This window comes from Mus musculus, chromosome 10, assembly GCF_000001635.26.
Source record: "Mus musculus strain C57BL/6J chromosome 10, GRCm38.p6 C57BL/6J".
NCBI lineage: Eukaryota > Metazoa > Chordata > Mammalia > Rodentia > Muridae > Mus > Mus musculus.
Window position 1 is genome coordinate 86,526,057 of NC_000076.6, and position 22,580 is coordinate 86,548,636.

Here is a 22,580-nt window from a genome sequence, read left to right on the forward strand (position 1 = left end):
AATGATTCTCTGTAGGTTTCATGTGGCTGAGTCCTGGACCTATAAATTAATCTGAAAAATTCCTATATCAGACAACTTGTCTTTGAATCCATTCCGCAGTGGTATCTGTACTGTTTGAGGTATGGGATTCTGAATTCCATAGGGATGAATCTTGGAAATATCAGGCCCTGAGCCTTGTTCCCTGTCATCATAGATGTAGAGGATGTCAAACAAGTTTGAGAAGGGTCAATAACCACAAAGTAGAGAAATGCACCTTTAATGTCAACAGTGGGTCCAGCCTATTTCCAGACTCTTAAATGGGTAAAAATCTTTGTTACCCGATGTGTCTAGTGGGATATCATCAGGACATGACAGAATGTCAGGACTTGCAAAGTTCTATAAAATGAGGTATGTGAGGAGGACTGTGGGTACCTGGGCACAAGATTTCTGAAACCGGTATCCACGGAGAAACAAGTTTCACAATCATAGTCCTTGTTGCAATGGCCTCAGCCACAGGCTTCTTCTGTCAAGCAGGACCTTCTTCCTCTTCTATTATTTGGAGGTAACCTCTGACCTGAGTCTGTCAGACTCTCTCTATGCTGGAATGCCTGAGGAGACTTTAATCCTTGTACTTTTCTACTGTGCATAAGTGCTTTTCAAGTGTTTCCTAAAGGTGTGACTTGTTGTTATGGTGGCCAGGGTTCTTGGCTGTAGTCCATCTTCTAAGCCCGGCCTCATCAGCTAGAACAGTCTGTTCAGTATCATGAGACTGAATATGGAGAACAAAATGAAGGAACTTGTGAGTTGAGAGAAGAATGGATTTCTTGCCGAAGATATTTTCCCAGGTCTTTCCCACCAGTCTTTGCAGGCCCCAGATGTGCTAGCATTGCACCAATGCATAAGAACCCCATTGCTATACTTGTCCCTCTAACCTGAAGTCCGAGATTTTGCTGGAGCTCTCCTGTCAGGAGAATCACAAACTCTCTGAATTGATAGCCAAGGAGACATGCAAGAGCTGATGGAGACTGTGACTGGGAGGTTGTGGGAGCTCTCTTCACTATGTCAGTCAGGCTGTTTTTTGGAAAGAATTAACTTCTGCCATACCGCCTGTACAGAGTCATCCTAGATACCCCATGAATAGTGACAGGGTCCTAGCACCCAGAAGGTCTGGTGTTGGTTGCTTGCTCTTCTGCACTGTCAACAGTGGGTCCAGCCTATTTCCAGACTCTTAAATGGGTAAAAATCTTTGTTCAGGTGAACAGCATGACATCTCCAGGTCTTTGTTCTCCTCCCTGCACAGGGGCTAAGAATGGAAACATCCTGTTAGGGGTATTCTCCTGGGAACATCAAAAGTCTAATCACTTGTGGTCAGACTGTGACTGGGGAGCAGGTGTGCAAGAGCTTCAAGAATGGAGTACATGAATACATAGAACGTGAAGACCCTGTGTGCTCTGAGGGGAGAGAGAGACACAACTACCCCTTCAGGGATCATATGCCCAGTTACTCAGAACATCACCTGTGTTATCCATGTACAGAAGGCAAACAAAGAGACTCGCATATAGATCCTGTAGCAACTCCACCAAAAGTTTTCGCCTGGAGACTCAAAAGCTTGAGGCCTGGGACACAAATATGAACTCGTGCAGGCTTGAAGATGATGGCCAAAAGGTTCTTCCTCCATAGTTGAAAAAAATGTCCCAACATTACTTATGAGGAGTACCCACTCTATTGTACACAGCCCAAAATTTATACACCAGAGATTGGATTTTAATGTGACACTGTCCTCTCCATTTCCCAGTCTCTTGGGAGCATCATGAAGTAAAGATGAAACACTACAGATATGACACTGTCCAGAGATGTCCTCCCAGACTGGCACCTTTGTAAACACACAAGCAGGGTACAAAAGCCCCAAAAGCCCTTTGAAAATTTCTTAGCTCCTTTGTACAAATGGGTGTCCAAGAACCATTTTGAATACTTACTTAACAGTTTAAGGGTCAAGATCATCTCATTACATTTTGATCAAAGGTGCCTGGAATCTGCTCATCACAGACCAGCAGAGACTCATTGTTCTAATTACTAGCAGAGCAATACCATCCACCAGGATTGGCTTATGTGAGCCCACAGATGTTATTCCCATCCAAGGATATTCTATTTTCTGGGAAGTGAATTTTCACAGCTGGTTGGAAAGTTTATTAATGATGATAAATTTTGGGATGAACTCTGGAGGGATCATATGACATGGTGATACCAAAGGCAGGATCAAAATGGAGCACCGAATGGTGTAAACAGTATCTTTGAGCATCCTAACTCATCCACCAACCAATAGATTGGAACTTAAAACACACTAGACTGCATCTTTGACCATAACAAATGTGGTCCAAGTTGAAAAGCTGTGAGAATGTAGTGAGGAGCAAGCCAACTAAGTGTCAGGTTCCTATCCTATGCTGCTGTCCACAGTAGAGCAGTGTGTGGGTAAAGCATGACTACTGATTTGAGACTGTGTGCACCTGTCCTGCCTCACTCTGCTCAGGAACTCTGAACTCAAGAAAACCTGACAACTCACTTAGCTTCTATTTAGGGAAAATGCCAGCAGACCCTTCATTGCAACATCATCCAGCCTTTGTAATATCCCATATTTTGGGGCAAGGCTGACACCGCAAAGAAGGGAGCATGTTATAGTCCAAGAGCCCTCAAGAACACATGACAGAAAAGGAAGCTAAAATCCTAAAGGATGTCAAGTAAACTACAAGAAAAGGATCATTCATGGCATCTAGTAGTAGCATTTGCTTTTACATGTTTGTGGGAATGCCAATGGCTATTGTAGATTTGTCTTTCAGCCCTGGGTAAACCTAAAACCTGAAGTGGAATTCTTTGGACTCTGCATGGGTAAGTGCAAGCCTGGCCTTTTGAAAAGTACTATTTAGCCTCCCAAGTTTAAGCATTACACATTTGAACACATCACCGGGAACTTGATAGGATTTATCAGCTTACTATGTTTCTCTTGACCCAGCTCGTTCTCATGTGTATGAGTAACCTTGACAATCAAGCCCATAAATACAACATTGCTAGTGGTATTTCAACTCCTTCTTGCAAGGTGATTCATAATAACTGCACATGAGTCAAGACAAGGGAGATGGTCTGCTTAACAACCACCTTAGAAATAAGAGATAGTCTGCCAGCTAAAAGCAGCAGGGTCATTGCTACAAACCAGAAGGAAACATGCCCAGGAAACATGGGCCAGATGCAATGGAGCAAATACTGTAAAGACAAAGCAAGTCTTGGGAATGAGATAACTTGTGGGGTTGGAGCAGGGGTTTGGGGACATAACAGTTTGGGACAAGAGCATTGACACTTTTGTGAATACATTTTACATGCCTATTTTTAAGTTGATCTTCATGAATGTTCACTTATTAACCAAACAGAAGAGTAAAGGCATGCAATGACAATAATAAAACCCCATGGATTTTCAGTGGCATTGTCCAGAGCAAGTGCTAATAACCAGGCAGATTGAGTTCTTCAGAGAGACTGGGAAAGCTTACAGGACACCTTAGCATTCTGTGGCTGGTAATGTGGGAAGAATGTGCAGGAAATGGTAGCCCCATGGCTCCCTATGTTAAACTCAAAAGCGCTTAGGATTTCCAGGCAGCAGAAAGAATGAGACAGGCGATCAATGGCTTCCTGTGGGACCAGAAGAAAAGGCTACCTTCTGATTGAACATGCTCATCTCTCAGCATGAGCAGTACTAAACCCAGCTCATATCTATAGCAGAAGGAGACCATCTCCCCTCTACAATTTAAAAAGACACAGCACCCTGTTTTGACAGTATGGGCCACACCAGTTTAGAAGAATCCCAATATCATTGTTCAATGTCCCGAGAAGATATGGTGCTCACAAAGGCCAGCTTAAAGTAGTGGTTTCCCTCTATGTGGGTCTGAACAACTACACCTCTCTGAGGATGCTCAAGAGAGGATCTTTCACTTCTACATTCCCTCCAACTGTCAGCTCATCATCTACACCTTAGAAAAGTGACATATGGATTATGTCCTCTGAGTATTTTGGAGGTGAGATCAGGACCAGGTCAGAAATGAATGGAGTGTGATTTGGTTGCCATTTGCTATGGGTGTAATTGGAGCCTGGCTCATTTCAAAATGCCAAGGACATGAGGGAGGAGCTGTAAAGACTTACAAGGTGAAGAGATTTCCTGATATCATTTCCTAGGTCTACTTTACAAGGAATGCATACCAAAACAAAAAGATGTCCACATGGCTCACAGAAAAGCCTGCTGCAACAGGCCTAGCTGTGCAGTGAAGTGGGCCCATTCTAAAGCTGTTAGGATTCTGTGTATGGCCAACATCTGCCCATTTTCCACAATAGCAAAGGCTGCTGTCAGGTCTAAATGTGCAGTAAGGCAGGGTTAATATAGAACTCATACGACACTGGGCATGATTATCATCTTCCCTTGTTTCACAAAGGGAGAGGTGTAAGAGTTGGCTGACATCCAGATTGTGGATTAAGTTGATGGCTGTGAGAATGACTGAAATGGGTGTGTCTGAGGGGAAGACTGTTTTACAAAGAAAGTCAGGAGGAAGGAGAGATTCTGGGTCTGTCAAGCAGGGCTTCAAATGTGACTTTTCCTGTGAGCATTGCTGGGTTTCTGTGTTCTCAGGGCCGTTGTCCTCAGAATAGACCTTCCTCAGCATGGTTTCCCCTTTCTCACAAGGACAGAGTGTATATTTATCTCGGTCATGATTAGATATGGGTACTTTTACCAAAACACTAAATACACTGTCCTTCCATATATTGACAATTTACATGCATTGGGTTGTCATTCTAGCAAGAGTACCTAACTCATACCTGGATAGAATTGGATAAAGATGTACCGGAAACATCCCTCACAAGAGCTGCAGCAAGTGTGGTAGGACTAGTCATATGCAACCACGTTTCCAACCTCACTTGCTTTAGGATGTGATTCAAGCAAAGCCTCTCCTCTAGGTGCAGAGACATGAGACTGATTGGGAGTTTCCTATGACATGAAATAGACTTTTCCCCATGCTGCCCCCTGAGGACAGAACCCAGCACGTCAACTATGCATGGTATGAGCTGCAGGACTGAGCTCTACTTTGTGCCCTCTCCTCTCATAGCTTTTGGAATCCCAGTGTCTAAGCATCAAAAGCTAAGTTATCTAAAGTGATCATCTTACCTGCATGTAAAAGATGTGGTCCATGGTGAATTTCAGTTCTGTCTCTAAGGGGAGACTAAGAAAAGTCCATGAAGACGATCTGAATATTGAATTTGAAGTGAACCTCTCAGTGTCTCTTGTCAGCAGTCATGCCAACTGCAGCACCTTTTATCATCCTCTGGAACATAGCAGTATGCAGATTTGTTAGCGTTCCCTTAGAAGGCAGAATTGGAAGCATTAAGGTGCTTAGACCTCGGACCCATTTCCTGCTGTGGACTCTCTGTCTACCTGGTTTTCATCACGGCAGAGGTTGTTGGTTATGTACAGCAGATGAAGATCCCACTGAAAAGTCAAGTTTTTCCCAGAACATCAGTGGTCTTGCTCAGACTCTCTGATAAAATCCAGAGCTTGACCTTCATTCCTTTGACACTTGGTCCAACCTCCTCACTGAGTTCAGGATACTGGAACAGGCATGACCTTTGGAGAGATGTGGTATATTCAATGTTGAATGTGGAGACAGAAGTTAGAAGACCCAACATGGGTCAAGATCATGCAAGAAATGCCCACCCTGTGATTTCTGGACTTCCAGCTACTACCGAAGTAGTTGTTGACACTGACATGAAAAGACTGCAAAAGGTCCAAACCCAGAATAAACGAAGAAGGTTGGACTGTTGAGCTTTGAGTTCCCAGGCTCAGGAACCACACTGGGGCAGGTCATGCTCTGAGTTTTAAGTTCTCTCTCACCACTGAGTCAAGATTAGTGTTACAAGAAGACTATCCTGTGTAAGGGCTCTGGTTACCCTGATGTGGCCTTGCCAATACTAAAGTGATACAAACGTACTGTCATAACCATACAAAGTTCTGGCAAAATAAAGGTAGACAGAAATAACAGGGGCAAATAAAGTAGGATGCTAATATTCAATACTACTTGACATTAGGGAACTAAGTTGAGAGATTGAGGATCCCCAAATCAACAACCAAGAAAATTCTGAAGGACAGAGAAGATTCCATTGTTCTGACTGTCATCCAGGGAAGGAGAACAGCACATTCATGGTTCATGGCTGAGGTTTCTACTCCTCAGTCCAGTCAGGTATTTCTCCAGCATGGACTGGCACAGCCTCAGATCCTTCATGTTCTTCCACCTATAAAACTTTTCCAAGAATAGTAAATAGAGTTAAATCTCTGGGTCCTTTAAATGTTTGAGAAATACCTCAATAGAGTTATCCTCTGACATCCACAAGCTACCCAGAAAATATACATGATACCACAGAGAAAGAGAGAGAGACAGAGAGACAGAGAGAGGGAGAGAGAGGGGAGGGAGAGAGGGGGAGGGAGAGGGAGAGAAGAGAGAAGAGAGAGAAGCGAAGAGGCAGAGAGGAAGAGAGATAGAGAACATGAGAAAGTCAGAAACAAATGCAGAGACAAAGCTGGAGTAACAGAGAGATATAGAAACAAAGAAGCAGAAGAGACAGACAGAGGAGACAGCAAGTAGATCATAAGTGAGAACATATGTAACTAATTTAAAATGCTTTCCAAGGTTACATGCTCTCAATACCCATACCATCTCTATAAATTAGGGTAAGGTCTGTAAGCATTATACATACCTAGTAGCACTGAATTGGACCTACTCAAAGAAGCACAGGCTAGCAGAGGAAAATGGCCTGAATGTCTGACCAGTTGCTAACCTCTCTTGGAGGGAGGGACTCCACTCCTGTAAAAGGACCTAGCAGAGGAAATAGAAAAATAGATCAACCTGAAGGCAAAGATGTCTGCTGTGAAATCTTAATCCCTGTGTAGAAAGCATTAGTCAAGGACACAGTAGAGACATCCCAGTGATGAGCTGATGGCTGAGTGAAAACAGTGTCAGGTATAATGTAGGGAGAAGCTGAGAGGGCTAGGTAGGACACACCACAAGATGTCAGGTTTGAGCCTGGGTAAAATGAGAAGCTGAAACCTCTAGTCACGAATCTGACAATTTTCAATGTTGGGAGATATGGTAGCCACTGGGAGCAATTCATGCCCTTTAATTAGTAATCTTAAGTAGTGTAGAAGTGACCTGGAGGGAGAGTCTTCACAGAGGGATCCTCTAGATGAAGTTCTCCTGTGAGCCTATCTATAGAGGATCAAGATCATTATCTTAATTGACATGGGAAGACACAACAATTTGGGCAGTGCCATTCCTTAGGATTTGGTACCAGGCTGCACAATAGCACAGAGCTTTAGATGAGCACATGTAAGCATATGACATGGGCGTCCCCTTTGCAGATATGCCTTGGCTTCACTGTGGTAATGCAGTATAACAATATAATTCCAGTATATGACTGTAAGTGTCCAGTCACTGTGATGGAAATGAAGCTAAAAAGGTTTTGCTTCAGAGTATCACAAGGACTCTAAAACAACCTAGGGAAAACAGTGGAAGATATCTGGTGGTTCCCTTCATCAGTAAACGTTATCAAACTGTGGCTCCCATGTCACGCTCGGTGAGGCACCCTGCCTCACTCCCTCTGAATGTCTCATCTCCAGTAATAATCTAAATATTGCCTTCAGGGTGTTCTTATAAGGGTTAGGGGTTAGAGGGCGCAAAGAAGGAGGGTGATCTGTAACAGCTGGATACTCAGATTTCTCATATTTAAGGAATAGCCAGTGATATCAACCACTAGCACTTCTGCACATGGCCCTTCTCCCAAGCCCTTACCTGCAGAGGAATTCTAGGTCCACACAGTGATGTGAACGACCTATATCTCACTTGATGGTGGCATCCAGGGAAGGAAGAGGCCCACACCGTGTTTACCAGACCTCCATACTACAGATGCTTGTGATGATGTAGCTGAGGTTGCTTGGCTAATTGGTAGTGGCCTTCTCTCTGGCAGCCCTCTTTGGTTGTCCTTCCAGGTAGCCACATTCAGCAACTTCTTGTGGGAAAGCACCAGGATCTTCAAGGGAGAAGTGAGAGGATGGAATATCATGGGGTGAGAAGGACAGAGTCCATAGTACCTGGGCCATTATCCAGCCCATAGCTTCCTGACATCCTGACATTGTACTGAGACTCTGGATAGAAGATGGTGAATAGACCAGAGCATGAGCTCCCCAGGAAGAGAGGCTTGGGGGTCAAATTCCCAGAAAAACAGGACAGCAGAGAGTGTACAGATGGTAGAACATTTCAGGATAGTCTATGAGCTAGACACGAAGGTTAATATGAGTGAAACGCCATTCAGAAAAGACCTAGCAACTGAAGATGGAAGCAGAGAAAAGTGTCTTTCTAAGCTGATGGATGACTGACCACAATGTCTAATGTGCTGAGAAAACAGAGCTAACCACATCCAGTGGCCCCATCTTGTGCTGCCTCTAGGCATTATAGAAGTTTAGCTACTCTATGCAAGGTGTTAGTCAGGTTCCTGTTATTAAAAAAAATAAAATAAACAACTTCTATGGAAATGAAGCTGCAACCCAGAAGTCAATCAGAGTAGGAGAACTTTCCTGAAGTGGGAGGGCAGGTCTGCAAACTGACCAGTGAGTGTCAGAGTGTTCAGGGAAATCATTCATACCACATGATGTTCAACGAATGAAGAAAAAGAGGCCCTCACAGAAGATCCTGAAGAGTCTCTCTGTGGGATATGGCAGCCAAGGATCCCTCAGCCCTGTCAGCACTTCAGGGCTCTATTCATCCTAGAACTACTACTAACTTTGGGCTGGGATTGAAGGAAGTTTGCGAAGTGCAATAAGTTCAACCACGCAGTAAGAAAGCCACATGGGACCTCTCCATCTTCCTCACCTGGTCTTTCCATTCAAGTGTACACACTGTCCTTTCTGAGACAGAATGTTCCAGGTTAGAGGTTGGAAGCTTATATTTTCACTGCTGAATTAGATTTTTGGATCATAAGCAGCATTAGCCACAACTACAGTTCAGAGTCAGAGTTCAAGAAGTTGTGCCTTCACTGAGAGAGCAGGTCCAGACTCACAGTTCAGACTACACTCAGCAGCTCCAAACAGGAAAGGACTTTGGTTTACAGGCATCAGCCTGTGTTGATTCTGTCAGAAATCCTCATGACCTTTGACTGCTTTTCTGAAGGTCAGAACCATAGCTGGGGACATCTAAAGAGAAAATAGTGATAGGAAGTCAGAGCACAGAGGATACAGTTAGCCCCTCCTACCTGTATTCCTCAGTATCTTCTTTTCAGTGTTATGAAAAATCCTGGACAGTAAGAGGAGTGTCTTCACGAGAGAGAAAGGAGACTGAAGTGCTGAGGGACAACCAAGGACTAAGATTACCTCTGGTGACAGTTTTTATCTGCACTCCTTACCTGCTTAGAAACTCAACATGCATGTGTGAAGAATGGTGGATATACATGCAGGAGCATGGCCTCTTGTTTCTAGGATTGCTACATTGTCCGGCCATCAGGATAGCCTCTTCATCTTCTGACTTTCCCATCATCAGCACAAGGGGACTGTAGAATTCAGGCTTTTTGCATGTTGCAACACCTAACACTCTGAGGGCTTTTGATCTGAGTGGAGAACACCATTTCACCAAGAGATCAGTTACAATAAATTTCCTTTAGGGTGTCCATAGAAATCTCTCTATCACAGATACTCATCAGGTCCAGTCATTCATGATGGCTGCCAGTCACATTGCTGTTCTCATGGGCCTCTGTGTCAGGCCATCTTTCTCTACATGCTTAGCCCAGCAGATAGTTAAGACCAACAACACTTGTTCTTAACTGTCTGCTTAGGGACAGTGTTTGCCAACAACCTGTACTAGGATGGGAACTACCACTTTCATTACTGTTTTTTTTTTTTAACCTGTTTTGAAGTGGACTTACCTCACCACCTTTGTATTCCTGGATGTCCTGGACTGTGTCAGTGTGTTAGCTCCTTGGGCACAGGTTGTCCATGACATTAATGATCCTGGGATCTAGCACCTAGCTAGAGCCTTGCACATCACTGTGCCTATAGAATGGCAACTGAGAAAAGATCAGATAATACCACTTCACATAGACAGTCTAGAAGCTGGGGTCACATCTCAGAGCCAATCTTCACCCTTCCCCCTTGTGGGTAAGAATGAAGTCAAGCCTGTGAAGGGAAGAATGGCTTCCATGATGCAAGAGGAAGACTGGAGCAGGCACAGTCCAGGAAATGAGGAACAGGCTGCATCTCAAAAGCTGGGAGACCAGCTCTCTCAGACACCCCCCACTGGAACACAAACCCTAGAAAATGCAGTGGCAGTGGTCAGGGGACACCCACTGACTGATCTGTAGAGGCCCTCCTCTAGGCTCTTTAGTCTCAAGACTGAGCAGCAAGAACGAGGGAGATTAAGGGAGAAGTTGCTGTCGTTTGGTGACAGGGCTGTCACTAGGAAGACTCCAGCATAGAATGAAGATCTGAAGAGAGGAGAAGGGGTTGCACCATAAAGCTTCCAGATGCATCTGAGCCTCACATCACTTTTGCATGACACCTCCCACTGTCACAGTCCTCCTCTCATTACTGTCTCCTCAGTGACAGTAGCACCTTGTATGGCCTGGTCTCCTATATGGAGACAGAGAAATCGTCACATGAGCTTAACAGGCATAATCTTGTCAGAGGATAGTCTACTGGGACATGGGCTTCTGCAGCAGCTGGTGACAATACTGCAGCTTGAAGTGAAAGGGACCACGTTCATCCACACTGTTCATGTCCAGCTTCACTCATACAGGCATTGGATTTCTCAGTAACCTCCCTTGGCCTTGGACTCCACATCATGACACTGTGTCTTCTGTATCTACTGTGCCACTCCTCATGTGTCTTCTGGCCCTAATGAAGATACATTTCATTCTCTAGACCCCAGACTCCATCCAAGGTCCTGCACGTCTCCCACACTGAACTCCCCCATAGCTTGATTCTGAACAGCATTCATGGAGAGGCCTCGAAAATCTCTGTCCACTCTCTGTGTTTGAGCACTGGAAGCTCAGTTAGACTGGATCAGAGTTGCAAACATCTCTGGTCTTCTCTCGCCTCACCGTTGGAGAATACTGGAACACTGGATTAGCAGAGAGTTCAGGCAGGTTGAGAAATCTGCAGGGACTTAAGTGCTCAAGCCTCCTGAGAAGACAAAGGCAACAGGGAGGAGGGGACCTCCTTACCTTTCCTGTCTGCAGGAATTTGGAACACTATGAGCTGCCCTGGAGCGACCTGCACTGATGAAGGTTACATTTGGATATAGGAGAAGGTGAGCCTCGTGGCTCCTGATGGTGTTACAGGTCACCAGAACAGCTGTCACCATATGCATCGTTACTTTTGGCCTCTGGTGTTCTGGAAATGTATTCTGCTTTCAGGAAAGATTCTGGTACTTGCAGAAAGAAGGTTTCACAGTCATTCAGGCCTTACAGGTTCCCTGTAAAACTGGGTGACCTTCAAGAGGTCAGTATATATGCATGCCATGGGTGTCCCTCTCCATTCTAAAATTCTCCTCTCAGGAAGAATGCTGGTACTGGAAGACAGAACGTTTCACCGTGGTTCAAGATTCCCTCCCAAACTGCATGCTTTTCAATGGTCAGGATATAGACCCAGTCTGTACCCACCCCAACCTTTCCCAAAGGGAAAAGCCTATGCATGCTATAATTCTTATTTGGGCCCTGATGCCCAGGGAAATGAGACTATTTCATTCACTGGGCACCTACACAGAGTGAGTGCTCTTTCAGTGCTCTCCAGGAACTTAACACTCTCCCCGTCTGATCAGAAGCATCCACCATCCAAAGCCTGTGGATTCCTGGGTGTTGGTGTGGACACTGTTCCAGAAGCAACACTGAGCTCTCACACTGAAGTGTAGAGCCTGAGCTTCATCGTCATCATTAGAGGGTGACTCAATCATTATTATTATTTTGGCATCTGGCATCCTACTCTCATAGTCCTCTTCTCCTTCTTGTCCCCATAGTGACAATAGCACAATGTTGGGGCATGCTGGGTGTGTTCATGTGGAGACATCGGAATCTTCACATCATTGTCAAGGGCAGAATGGCATTTTACGGGATATTCTATTGCCTCCAGTGTTTCTTTCTGTAGATATGGACAGTACAGGCGCTCATGCCATTCTGCAGCTGGGACAGGATCTTCCAGAGATGGTCCACCCAGAGTGTCCATACAGAGACGTGAGGACAGAGAGGTCCAAATCCTCTTTTCACATGTGTTCCCTGAATTGTGGAACAAGATTCAATTCTGAGAATGGCAGGAAAAGTTTTCTTGATAGGAGACACAATGAATGGGGCAAGGAACCAAAAGAAAGACCAGGTTAAGAGTTATATGAAAATGCCTGTTATTTGGTCTTGGGGTACAGAGGCTGAAGGCATCGGCTTAGGTCTTTTTGCCGGTTCATCAGATGCTTTGGGTGGCTAGGAAAGAGGTCCTGTTATTGTGAATGGAGTCTCTGTGCAGAATCCTGTATCATTGTGTACACACCTCAACAGTTGGTTGGCTACTGTTTTAATGGTTGGGCATGCAGTACAAGTGTGGCACTCCAGCCTCTCCTTTATCTAGAGATGCTAGTGTCCATTTTAGGCAGATGCTCCACACTGATACAGCAGCCACAGGGTCAGGCCCTGGTTGTCTTTCTGAACAGCAGGGAAACTTTATGGTGGCCCGTTAGAGCCTTGAAATTGATCTTCTGCCAGGCACCAGATCCTCACATGAGATTCCATCTGGACATGAGATTCCCTCTGTACAACAGTCTCACATCAGTAGGATAATTTTACTTTGTGTTTCTAGTTTAGTGTTGTTATTTTGAAAGGTGATCCCCAGCAACAATGAACCACTGCCCTCATTGTCAGGGATCCACGACTTTCCTGGCCTTGCAAGCATGAGCTTCGGTAGTGCAGCACCGTCATCTGCAGAGGAGAAGCTGAAGGAGGGAAAGATATTAGATGTGAGGGGGACTTAAACCCACACACCATGGGCAATGGCAGGCTCATCCTCTCTGAGAACCTCCTACTGCATGAGAGCTCCCTTGGGGAATGACAACTAGGGTAAGAACCAAAGGGCACAGGAGGGAAGGACACTGGAGCAAGTGCAGAGATGGGAGGAGTTATGGACCCTATCCATAAGCCCAGCATGATGCTGTCTGCCAAGACTCTCAATACCATAGTCAAGCGATTCTGGAGACACTGCAACCATCTCCCGTGTAAGGGGCATTCAGGATACACAGGAACTGGGTATCCAGATCTGCTTCCCCATGGAGGTATCCAAGCAGCAATGTCAGACTTAACAGGGCTCAGCACACTCTGCCTGTCCAATTGAATTGTAGGAGACATAGAGATGGCCAATTTGTATTTGACCGTGGTCACTCTTTCAGGCACTAGGTCCCCAAGCAGAGTCTCTTATTTGCATATGTTCAGCATGGATGACCCCTTTCACCCTGGCTGTACCCACACTTGCTTGCTGATTGCTGCTAGTTCAGTTGCATCAGATATGACCTAGGCATTATCTAACTAGATTCCTTCCTCAGATGGTAAGTCAAGGATCAGAGTTTAATCCTGCTGGAGTAGATATACACCTGAGCATCGCAAGAGACCCCAGATATATGCACCTTTTGGATTTTTTTCCAATGAGAAGACATGAATAAAGACAGAGACTCTAAAATTCAGAGCTGAGATGTACCCTCCCATATTTGCCTACCCTTTCACTGGGTTCTGGATCCGACCTCTTTTAGGGGAGCCACTTTCTTGGAGGATCTACGCTCTGTGTTTGTCTCTGGAGCCCGGGGGATGCAACAAAGCCTTGCGAGGCAATTCCTGAGTCGATTGCGCAGTCTTCTGAAGAACCCAATCTTCAGAGGGGGAGATGATGTTTCCATGGTAACGTCTTCCTCAGGTGGCAGGCATGTTTCGTCTTCCAATATGATGTTGCAGACCGACTGGGCAGCCACAGCTCCAGTATGGAGGGCACAGCTAGGAGTGATGCTCTTCCTCTCAGGAAAATGAAGAGCAATGGGAGGCATGGAGACACTTCTGGCCAACTTGTGTCCTGATAGTGGCAGGGCAGCAGGCCCCTGTTGTCCTGAGGGCCATATGTGGAGGAGGCCAAAGTTGGGTTCACTGCCCCTTCTTTTTCGGGGAAGACCAGAGGTAGAGGTATGTGCTGGTGATGGGGGTGGCACGGGGCAGGGATCCACATACTTAGGTGAAAATGTAGATGTATGTTTAATCCCTTTGCCTACCTGCTCTTTTAAAAGCAAATATGTCCCCATGTTCTCATCAAACTTTTTCTTCTGCAGGGATTCTAAGATCTTATTGGCATCAAACCCCATGCCACAGAGCATGTCTATGATGGTGTAATCTGGGAAGCTATCAGTTGGAACAGTTACATCACATTTTCTGACCCACGGATGTCTCTCAATGTCTTCAATGGAGGGCCTCTTCTCAGGGGTAACTGTGAGGATCTGGTGAATGAGATTTTCCAGTTTAACAGAGGTGTAAGATGGAATACGATAGGACCCTGTGGTAATCTTATTCTTGATCTCTTTGAAGGTGATTCCGGCAAAGGGGTAGTGCCCAGTGGTGATAAAATAGAGTAGCACACCAAGACTCCATATATCTGTTTTCCTGCCATTGTATGGCTCCCCTAGCATGAGCTCTGGTGCCCAAAAGCTCTTGGTCCCACGCCTCTGGCTCAGTAATCTGCCAGGGCTGAGCTTGATGGCCAGGCCAAAGTCTGTCAACTTCATATTACCCTTCTCATCAATGAGTATATTTTCTGGTTTAATGTCTCCATGGATAATATCAATGTTGTGGCAGTATTTGACAGCTGCCAGTATCTCTCCGAATATTTTTTTTGCCTCTTCCTCCTGCAGTGGGCCATGCTCCTCTATTAAATCCAATAAGCTCCCTCCCGATGCGTACTCCAGTATGAAGTTGACGTGGCTTGATGTTAATAGAACTTGGAAGAGGCGAATGATATTAGGATGGTTTAGTGTCTTCAATACTTCAAGTTCTGCCAGGATAACGTCTATGGTCTTCTGACTGATCTCTACCATTTTGATGGCAACCAGAGCCTCAGTTTTCAGGTGCAAGGCCAATTTCACAGTGCCATATGCACCCTCACCAAGATAGGAAAGGACCCTATACTGACTTCCCAATCTCTTCTTTTTGGAGTTGCTGGCCATGAGGCTGACTTTTCCCTGTGCTCTGGTGCGCAGAAGTTGTGAGGTTCAACAATCTGCAATCCACAAGCTAGACAGCTCCAAAGTAGTCCCACAGGTCACCAAAAGTAGCTCCCTGCTCTGTATGGACAAATACAACAGGCCGGTCCACAGTCTTATACAGAGGACACTCATTCTTCCATCACAGAGGTTCTCTGTGAGGTCAGAGCAAAAACTGCACCAAGCAGAGAAGGTTATAACCCTTAGTGGCTGTCCTCACTCTGGGCCAGAGGGACTTTTCCATTCTCATGAAAATGAGACTAGCCTCTCTCAACTTCCTCTTCAGCAGATCAGAGACAGATATTTACTTCTTTAGCAATTACAGGCAGCAGAGTGCAGTGGTGGCCTCTGTAGCTGGATGCTGAGTATGTCAAACCAACCATTGGGGCTTTCAAGGATGACGTGCATTTTGGACAAGTGTTCTGAGAGAGAGGCTATGTCATCACAAAATGTAACTGGGAGCTTTTCCACCCAGCCACGTTGATAACAGAATAGACTCTGAGGTTTAATTCCTCACAAAGAAATACCTAGGCCATAAGCTTTGACCAGTTCCCCAGCTGGCTTGTAAGTGATACAACCTCTTGACTCTAGTCTGTGTCTGCCGCATGGATGGTTATCTCTCCTGAAATTCATGTTTCTGCCTTCCTCAGAGTTCAAGGTCATTCTGTAGGTCTTCACTGTTTCTCAGAGTCCTATTTCTCTCTGCCTGATGTCCCACTTTGTATTTCCTGTCTTGCTTAATTGTCCATCAGATTTTAATGACAAGTGATGCCTGTACACAGGACCAAAGAGATTCTCTTTATATATTCCCCTCCACAGTCCAAGTAAACACCCATCTCTAACATTAGTAAACTACAATCCAGAGGAACAACTATGAAAACCAGCAGATAAGAATTACATTTACAGTGTCCATTCTATCTGCACTTGGCCACCTTGGGGAAAAGTACTCTACAATCAGAACTATCTTGGTGATGGAGTTTGAGTTTCTATACAGAAATCATTTTCTATCAAACTATCTATTTATAAAGCTAAAAATATCTCTTAGACCTTATTCTAAGGTCTCACACAAGTTAAGCTGAAATGTGAGACTATGACGACCCAATCTTCAATCTTTTCAGAGACATGAGGAGTTAGAAGGCCTGAGTATCCTGAAAATACAACACAAGCAACTTCCAAATCTATAGACATGACAAAGGCAGCTGTTTCCTCAGATACTCACCTGAAATGTCTATGAGTCTTTGGATCATCCACCTTCAGGCTTCTGGCTCAGAATATCTGACAGACTTTTCTGTAAAGCAGGAATTATGAAAGACTCCTTACCTTCTTGAGGCAGAGCTTGGCCATCAACTTCCTTGTGTATTGTTTATCCACAGCTTGGACAGCATTCTGTCTGCAATCTAGGCAAGCACAATTTCTTGCCTAGTGTCTAGCTTGTCACATGTGTAGCAAACTTTATACAGAGGTTCTTCAATGTCCATCATCTTCTTTGAAGTAGCATCAGTGTGCTGCCAGGAACAGACATGTCTCACTTTAAGAGTGTTTTATTAATAAAACAACTTTAAATGTCATATTCTGTAGATGTTTGAGGTTTTTGAAGAATATCTATTTATAGCATATGTGAATTGCATGTTCATAGCTAACTACTATCTGCTCAACATAGGAAACATTTTCTGTAATCAACAATTCTAGTATGTTACAAGCCATAGACAGTTGGCAAGAGCAGCCTTCAAGGACTATAATGTCATGTTACATAGGTACAATACCTTAAAAAGAGTTGAAATATGTATACATAATATATTCTTGCAAATAGAATCCTATTCTGTATTAAGATACAAAGACCATAGCAATGTGATGATATTTGGCTTGTTGATCATCTTAGGTCTTAAAGTCAATTTAAATAATCTACCATTTAATTCACACACCCATAAACACATACACACACACACATATAAATATGCATGCATATATATGCATATATAGGCTCTTATTCTTCTATCCCCCCTGTTTCTTTCCGTGCCTTCTCTCCCTTTCCCTGAACATTAGATAGGAGCAAGAGAGGGATAGAGAAAAGAGAAAGGAAGAGAAAAAGAAAGCCCTGAGTCTAACATCCCTTACTGTGATTTCCTCCTGACCAAGCCAATTAACAACTTTTTACCAATCCCCCTTAAAGGAGGACAAATATAAATAACCCATTTTATGATCCAAACCATCCACCCCATTTTCGGTGAATGGGATGTCATCCTCTAGAAATTGCTTTCTACTGTTTGGTGGTGTCTTTTCCTTGAGTGTTTCCAAAGAAAATTGGCATATTTACTAGTGTTAAGAAACCTGGTTGTACTATTAGTTGTCCAAGTTCTGTTTCCTAAAAGGTGCAAGACTTAATGCAAGGTCCTTCTGTAATAGTCTAAGAGTAGGGACCAACTGGGATCAGCAGCTTTCAAGGTTTGCTAGAAGTGAGTTTTGATGAAACAGCTATTGATATAGTCTAATGTTGAGCCTAGCAGGATGCTAGAATAATATGTCTCAGGGTCATAGTATCCTACTCAGCATCCCTGAGGGTGAATCTTGTCATGGCTTCTTTTACTTCATTCATGTCTGTAAGCATATTTACTTTTACAGGTAATACACATTTTTACATTAACATATCTATGGAATACGAGATGTGTCAGTCAGGTAAAGAGGGTTTGATGATGTCTGTTTGAGCTGGTAGGATTTTGTTTTTCTAAGTTACCTTGGATTATATTACCAGAGTTTCATATGAATTTTCATCCATGCCATTTCAAAGAATGGCATGAATCCACCCTGGAGATTCTGTAGCCAATAAGATTTATTGGCAATCCTTACCTGAAGTCATAGCTAGAGACTTTTTCACATCTCAGCCAGTTTGAGTACAGTTCCCATGTAGAGGGATCAGCAAAACAAGTTACCTGTTTTGTTGGTCTTCATGATTTTTTTTCTTGTCAGTAGTACAGATCTTCAGGAGGTCTCTTCCAGTCGCCTCTGTGTTTTATTAATTTTGAATGATTCCACAGTTTTTCTTTTCCCGTTTGAAAAAGATCATATTCTCTTCCCCTATGCAGCATATTTACTGCCTTCTGTTCTGAGGTTAGCACATGTTTATGTTTATCTAAATCAGCAGTGCTTTCTAAGATCTAGGGCTTTTTAGCAGCTGTATTATCTGTCTCATTGGCATTTTAAAAATTCAAGTCAATAAAGCTTGATTTAAACTCTCTTTGGGAGATCTTAGATCCCCCATTTGTTCTATGAGCATTTCCTTTGAACTCCCATGAGAGCTCTCTATAACTGCCTGACCTGTAAGTTGGTAACAAATAACATTTTTTATGCCCTAATGGGCAAAGTGCATTATAATGGACACACATGTTAAAGAATCATCGGCTCCAGTCTGCAAAGGCATTTCCAAGATAGCCATCATCTCTAATAAATGTGCAGTTTCAGAACCATCCCTTTTAGAAGGCAAGTCTGATGCTTCTTAGAAGTCTGAATATGTATCCAGTGAGTGATGAATCAACATATGTACATATTTTAGAATTTCAAACTCAACACAATGAGACACATATTCTCTTTTATGTTATTGCTTTGATCATTTAATAATAAATCAGAATCTGGATGTTTATTGAGAATATTCAGACTCTATGTGCTGTCATCTTCATCCTTCAAGCCTTTGTGCAATTTTCTCCTCTAGCAATTCTGGTTCTGCTGTCATTCTAGGTTCTGGATTGGATTCTTTCAAGACTCGGTATACTGATTTTAAGAATTCTCTCATCTCTGTTCTATGCCCTCTAACCTAGCATTCCATCCCATTTCTGTCTTATCTAAGTCAGCTTTATTTCAAACCTACTTGAAATCATTACCAAACCTATGAATTATTTCTTGCTTACACCAAAACAAAATTATATGGGGTCCAAATGCCATCAGTCATTGTTTTTCTCCATTTCCTAGTAAAGATATTTTTGTTTTACTCACTCTCTCTCCTTCCTATGGAGTCTTGATTATATTATTTACAAACAAATAATTCCTTTGTAATATCTTATACCCAGTTTCTTTTCTATTTGATTATTTTTGCATTGAATACATTTTCCTTTGTGAAGGTTGGGGCTCCTCAGTGCTACCGCAGCTCAGTAATATGATCTGTCTGTCTGTCTGTCTGTCTGTCTGTCTGTCTGTCTGTCTGTCTGCGGGCTTCTCAGGTCAGCACATGTTTATGGAGGCAGGCTCCCATCTCCCTGTTTTGTTCAGCAGGCTGCCTTGCCTGTTTTGGGACTAGAGATTGTCTTTGCCCTGCATCCCCTACCCACCCTAGGAACTTATATCAGGCTCTCAGATTGCTACTTCATTGTTTTTATCTAGGGGTCACTGCAGGCTCCTCTCACAGGCACATGCTGGTTCCTGAGAGGCCTAGGTTCCTCAGTTCCTGTGCTGCACCAGGGAAGTGCATTAAAGCTGCAGCCTGAGAGAGACCTATGATCACCTCTGCACCCTCTCCCTCTTTAGGTGCATAAGCCTCCAATTAGAGGAGCAGCACTTGGGAAGTGCCCTGAGGGTCCAGTGAAAGCCCTTACTTCCTCCTCAACAGGTTATTTATTTATTTATTCATTCATTTATTTTAGAGCAGCATTTTGCATTGCCTCTCTGTGGTTCACTGATCTTTTTCTGAGAAATTGTCTTCCTACCAAGAGTTCTCACACTCTAAGACTAGAGTCTAGCTTGACATTCAGTGTGCTATTGGAACAACTGCCTTTACCCAGCCTTGATGTTCCAAGAATAATGACTCTCAGACTTAATAACTTCAATGCCCAGCTCATGACCACTGGCTTATTCAGAGACTAGCTCACAGCGTATATAGCCTGATTACTCTAGTCAGTGTCTGCCACATTTTTGGTCACCTGTCCTCAGTTTCATGGGTCTGACTTCCTCAGATTTTAGGGTCAAACTCGTGTTCTTGCCCCTTTCCCAGGATCCCCCCTCTCTCTTTGATGGTGGTTCTCCCTTCTGTTTCTTGCCTCAGCCAATAGGACATAAGCTTTATATTGGCAGGTGATGCTTGTACAGAGTGCATAGGAGACTCTATAAGTTAATTTTGTCAAAGCTATGTTCACGGGCTTCTGATTTTGTGGTCTGCAGTAAGAACTGCAGAAGATCCATGGCATGAGGAGCCCTTGGTCCTCTCTATCCTGAACCTGATGTTCTTTGTTCTGGTAGAGCCTTGCTTCCAGTGTGCCTTACAGCACCTCACTAGATGGGAAAGCCAGGAAAGAGGTGGAGTTGGCAAGAAGATACTCATCTTCTGAGAATCACTGAGGGGTACTCAGACTCCCCTCCAGGCTCCTGTTTTGCCTCTTCTCCTCAGGGAATCTTGCAAAACCACTGAGTGAACTCCTTACAGATAGGAGAGTGGATTTTTAGTTCTCTCTTGTGATCCTGTGTGATGATTTGCCCTTGAGTCAGTTTTCATGGGAATTCACAATACCTCCTAGAGAACTGCTTCAGCCTCTGGTCTGCTTTGGGGGAGTTCTCCAACTATTCCTGTCTTTTACTTGTTGGGACACTGCTCCATTTTTGGGACAGGATCTCATTTTGAACCAGAGGACAAGATCTTGCTTGTCTTTGAGACAAACATATACTAGCTCACAAGGACTGGTGGGGACTGAGGGAGCTAATAAAACAACCACTCTGTCCTGATGCACATCCCTGGTCCTGCTCATATTGTGCTCAGAGACAGGGCCTGCTTCCCCTCAAGCAATGGCCTAGGGTCTTTCATTGTTACTCCCTTGTACATGTATTCTGTATTCTCTTAGTGCAAATGTAGTCTCTCAGGCTTTCTGCCTCATTGTGCTAACTTAAACCTAGTGCGATAAGGTTGTTGCCTTCATATAATCTATCAAGGCCTAGAGTGTTTTTCGCCTCTGAGACTTACCATGGAATAACTTCACCCCTTCCTGCTTCTTTTGACCTCTGTAAATCTCTCCCAGTAAACAGCTTCCTTGTCTTCTTTTCTTTCTCTGCAGTGCTCTCTCTTATGTAGCCTTTCCCCCCTTTCTACTCATGAGAGTGAGGCATATCCTCTTCTGTCAAATGTTTGTCTGATTCATCACTCTTCCTACCACTCAATTAGACATAACTTTCTTATTTATTTATTTATTTTTATTACGTATTTTCCACAATTACATTTCCAATGCTATCCCAAAAGTCCCCCACACCCCCCCCCCCACTCCCCTGCCCACCCATTCCCACTTTTTGGCCCTGGCGTTCCCCTGTACTGGGGCATATAAAGTTTGCCTGTCCAATGGGCCTCTCTTTCCAGTGATGGCCGACTAGGCCATCTTTTGATACATATGCAGCTAGAGTCAAGAGCTCCGGGGTACTGGTTTAGTTCATAATGTTGCACCTACAGGGTTGCAGATCTCTTTAGCTCCTTGGATACTTTCTCTAGCTCCTCCATTGGGGGCCCTGTGATCCATCCAATAGTTGACTGTGAGCATCCACTTCTGTGTTTGCTACGCCCCGACCTAGTCTCACAAGAGACATCTATATCACGGTCCTTGCAACAAACGCTTGCTAGTGTATGCAATGGTGTCATCGTTTGGAGGCTAATTATGGGATGGATCTCTGAATATGGCAGTCTCTATATGGTCCATCCTTTTGTCTCAGCTCCAAACTTTGTCTCTGTAACTCCTTTCATGGGTGTTTGTTTGCAACTCTAAGAAGGGGCAAAGTGTCCACACTTTGGTCTTCGTTCTTCTTCAGTTTCATGTGTTTTGCAAATTGTACCTTATATCTCACTATACAAAGTTTCTGGGCTAATATCCACTTATCAGTAATACATATCATTTGAGTTCTTTTGTGATTGGGTTACCTCACTCAGGATGATGCCCTCCAGGTCCAACCATTTGCCTAGGAATTTCATAAATTCATTCTTTTTAATAGCTGAGTAATACTCCATTGTGTAAATGTACCACATTTTTGTATCCATTCGTCTGTTGAGGGGCATCTGGGTTCTTTCCAGCTTTTGGCTATTATAAATAAGGCTGCTATGAACATAGTGGAGCATGTGTACTTATTACCGGTTGGAACATCTTCTGGATATATGCCCAGGAGAGGTATTGCGGGATCCTCCAGTAGTACTATGTCAACTTTTCTGAGGAACCGCCAGACTGATTTCCAGAGTGGTTGTACAAGCTTGAAATCCAACCAACAATGGAGGAGTGTTCCTCTTTCTCCACATCCTCGCCAGCATCTGCTGTCACC

At 44.0% G+C, this 22,580-nt stretch overlaps 1 protein-coding gene across 13 annotated transcripts; it reads right to left on the reverse strand.

Annotated features, from left to right (window-relative positions):
• Positions 1-240: 240 nt before the first annotated feature.
• Gm6729 (predicted gene 6729) lies at positions 241-15,528 on the reverse strand. 13 transcript variants are annotated; one of them, NR_169119.1, is made up of 10 exons: positions 13,793-15,411; positions 11,806-13,019; positions 9,973-11,227; positions 9,457-9,657; positions 8,928-9,247; positions 7,851-8,088; positions 6,760-6,878; positions 5,444-5,632; positions 5,177-5,333; positions 241-1,282 (listed from the first exon to the last, which is right to left on the reverse strand). NR_169119.1 is itself a non-coding variant. In XM_006514376.4 (9 exons), exon 1 carries the CDS (start codon positions 15,276-15,278, stop codon positions 13,797-13,799), a length of 1,482 nt encoding a protein of 493 aa, XP_006514439.1. In that variant the 5' UTR covers positions 15,279-15,528; the 3' UTR covers positions 241-1,282; positions 5,177-5,333; positions 5,444-6,305; positions 6,760-6,878; positions 7,851-8,088; positions 8,928-9,657; positions 9,973-11,227; positions 11,806-13,019; positions 13,793-13,796. The 13 variants fall into 13 exon arrangements, 12 of the variants coding, with proteins under 12 accessions (XP_006514439.1, XP_006514436.1, XP_006514441.1 ...); XM_006514376.4 differs by having other exon boundaries at positions 5,444-6,305; positions 8,928-9,657; positions 13,793-15,528; XM_006514373.4 differs by having other exon boundaries at positions 5,444-6,305; positions 9,973-13,019; positions 13,793-15,528.
• Between the last annotated feature and the right edge of the window lie 7,052 nt (positions 15,529-22,580).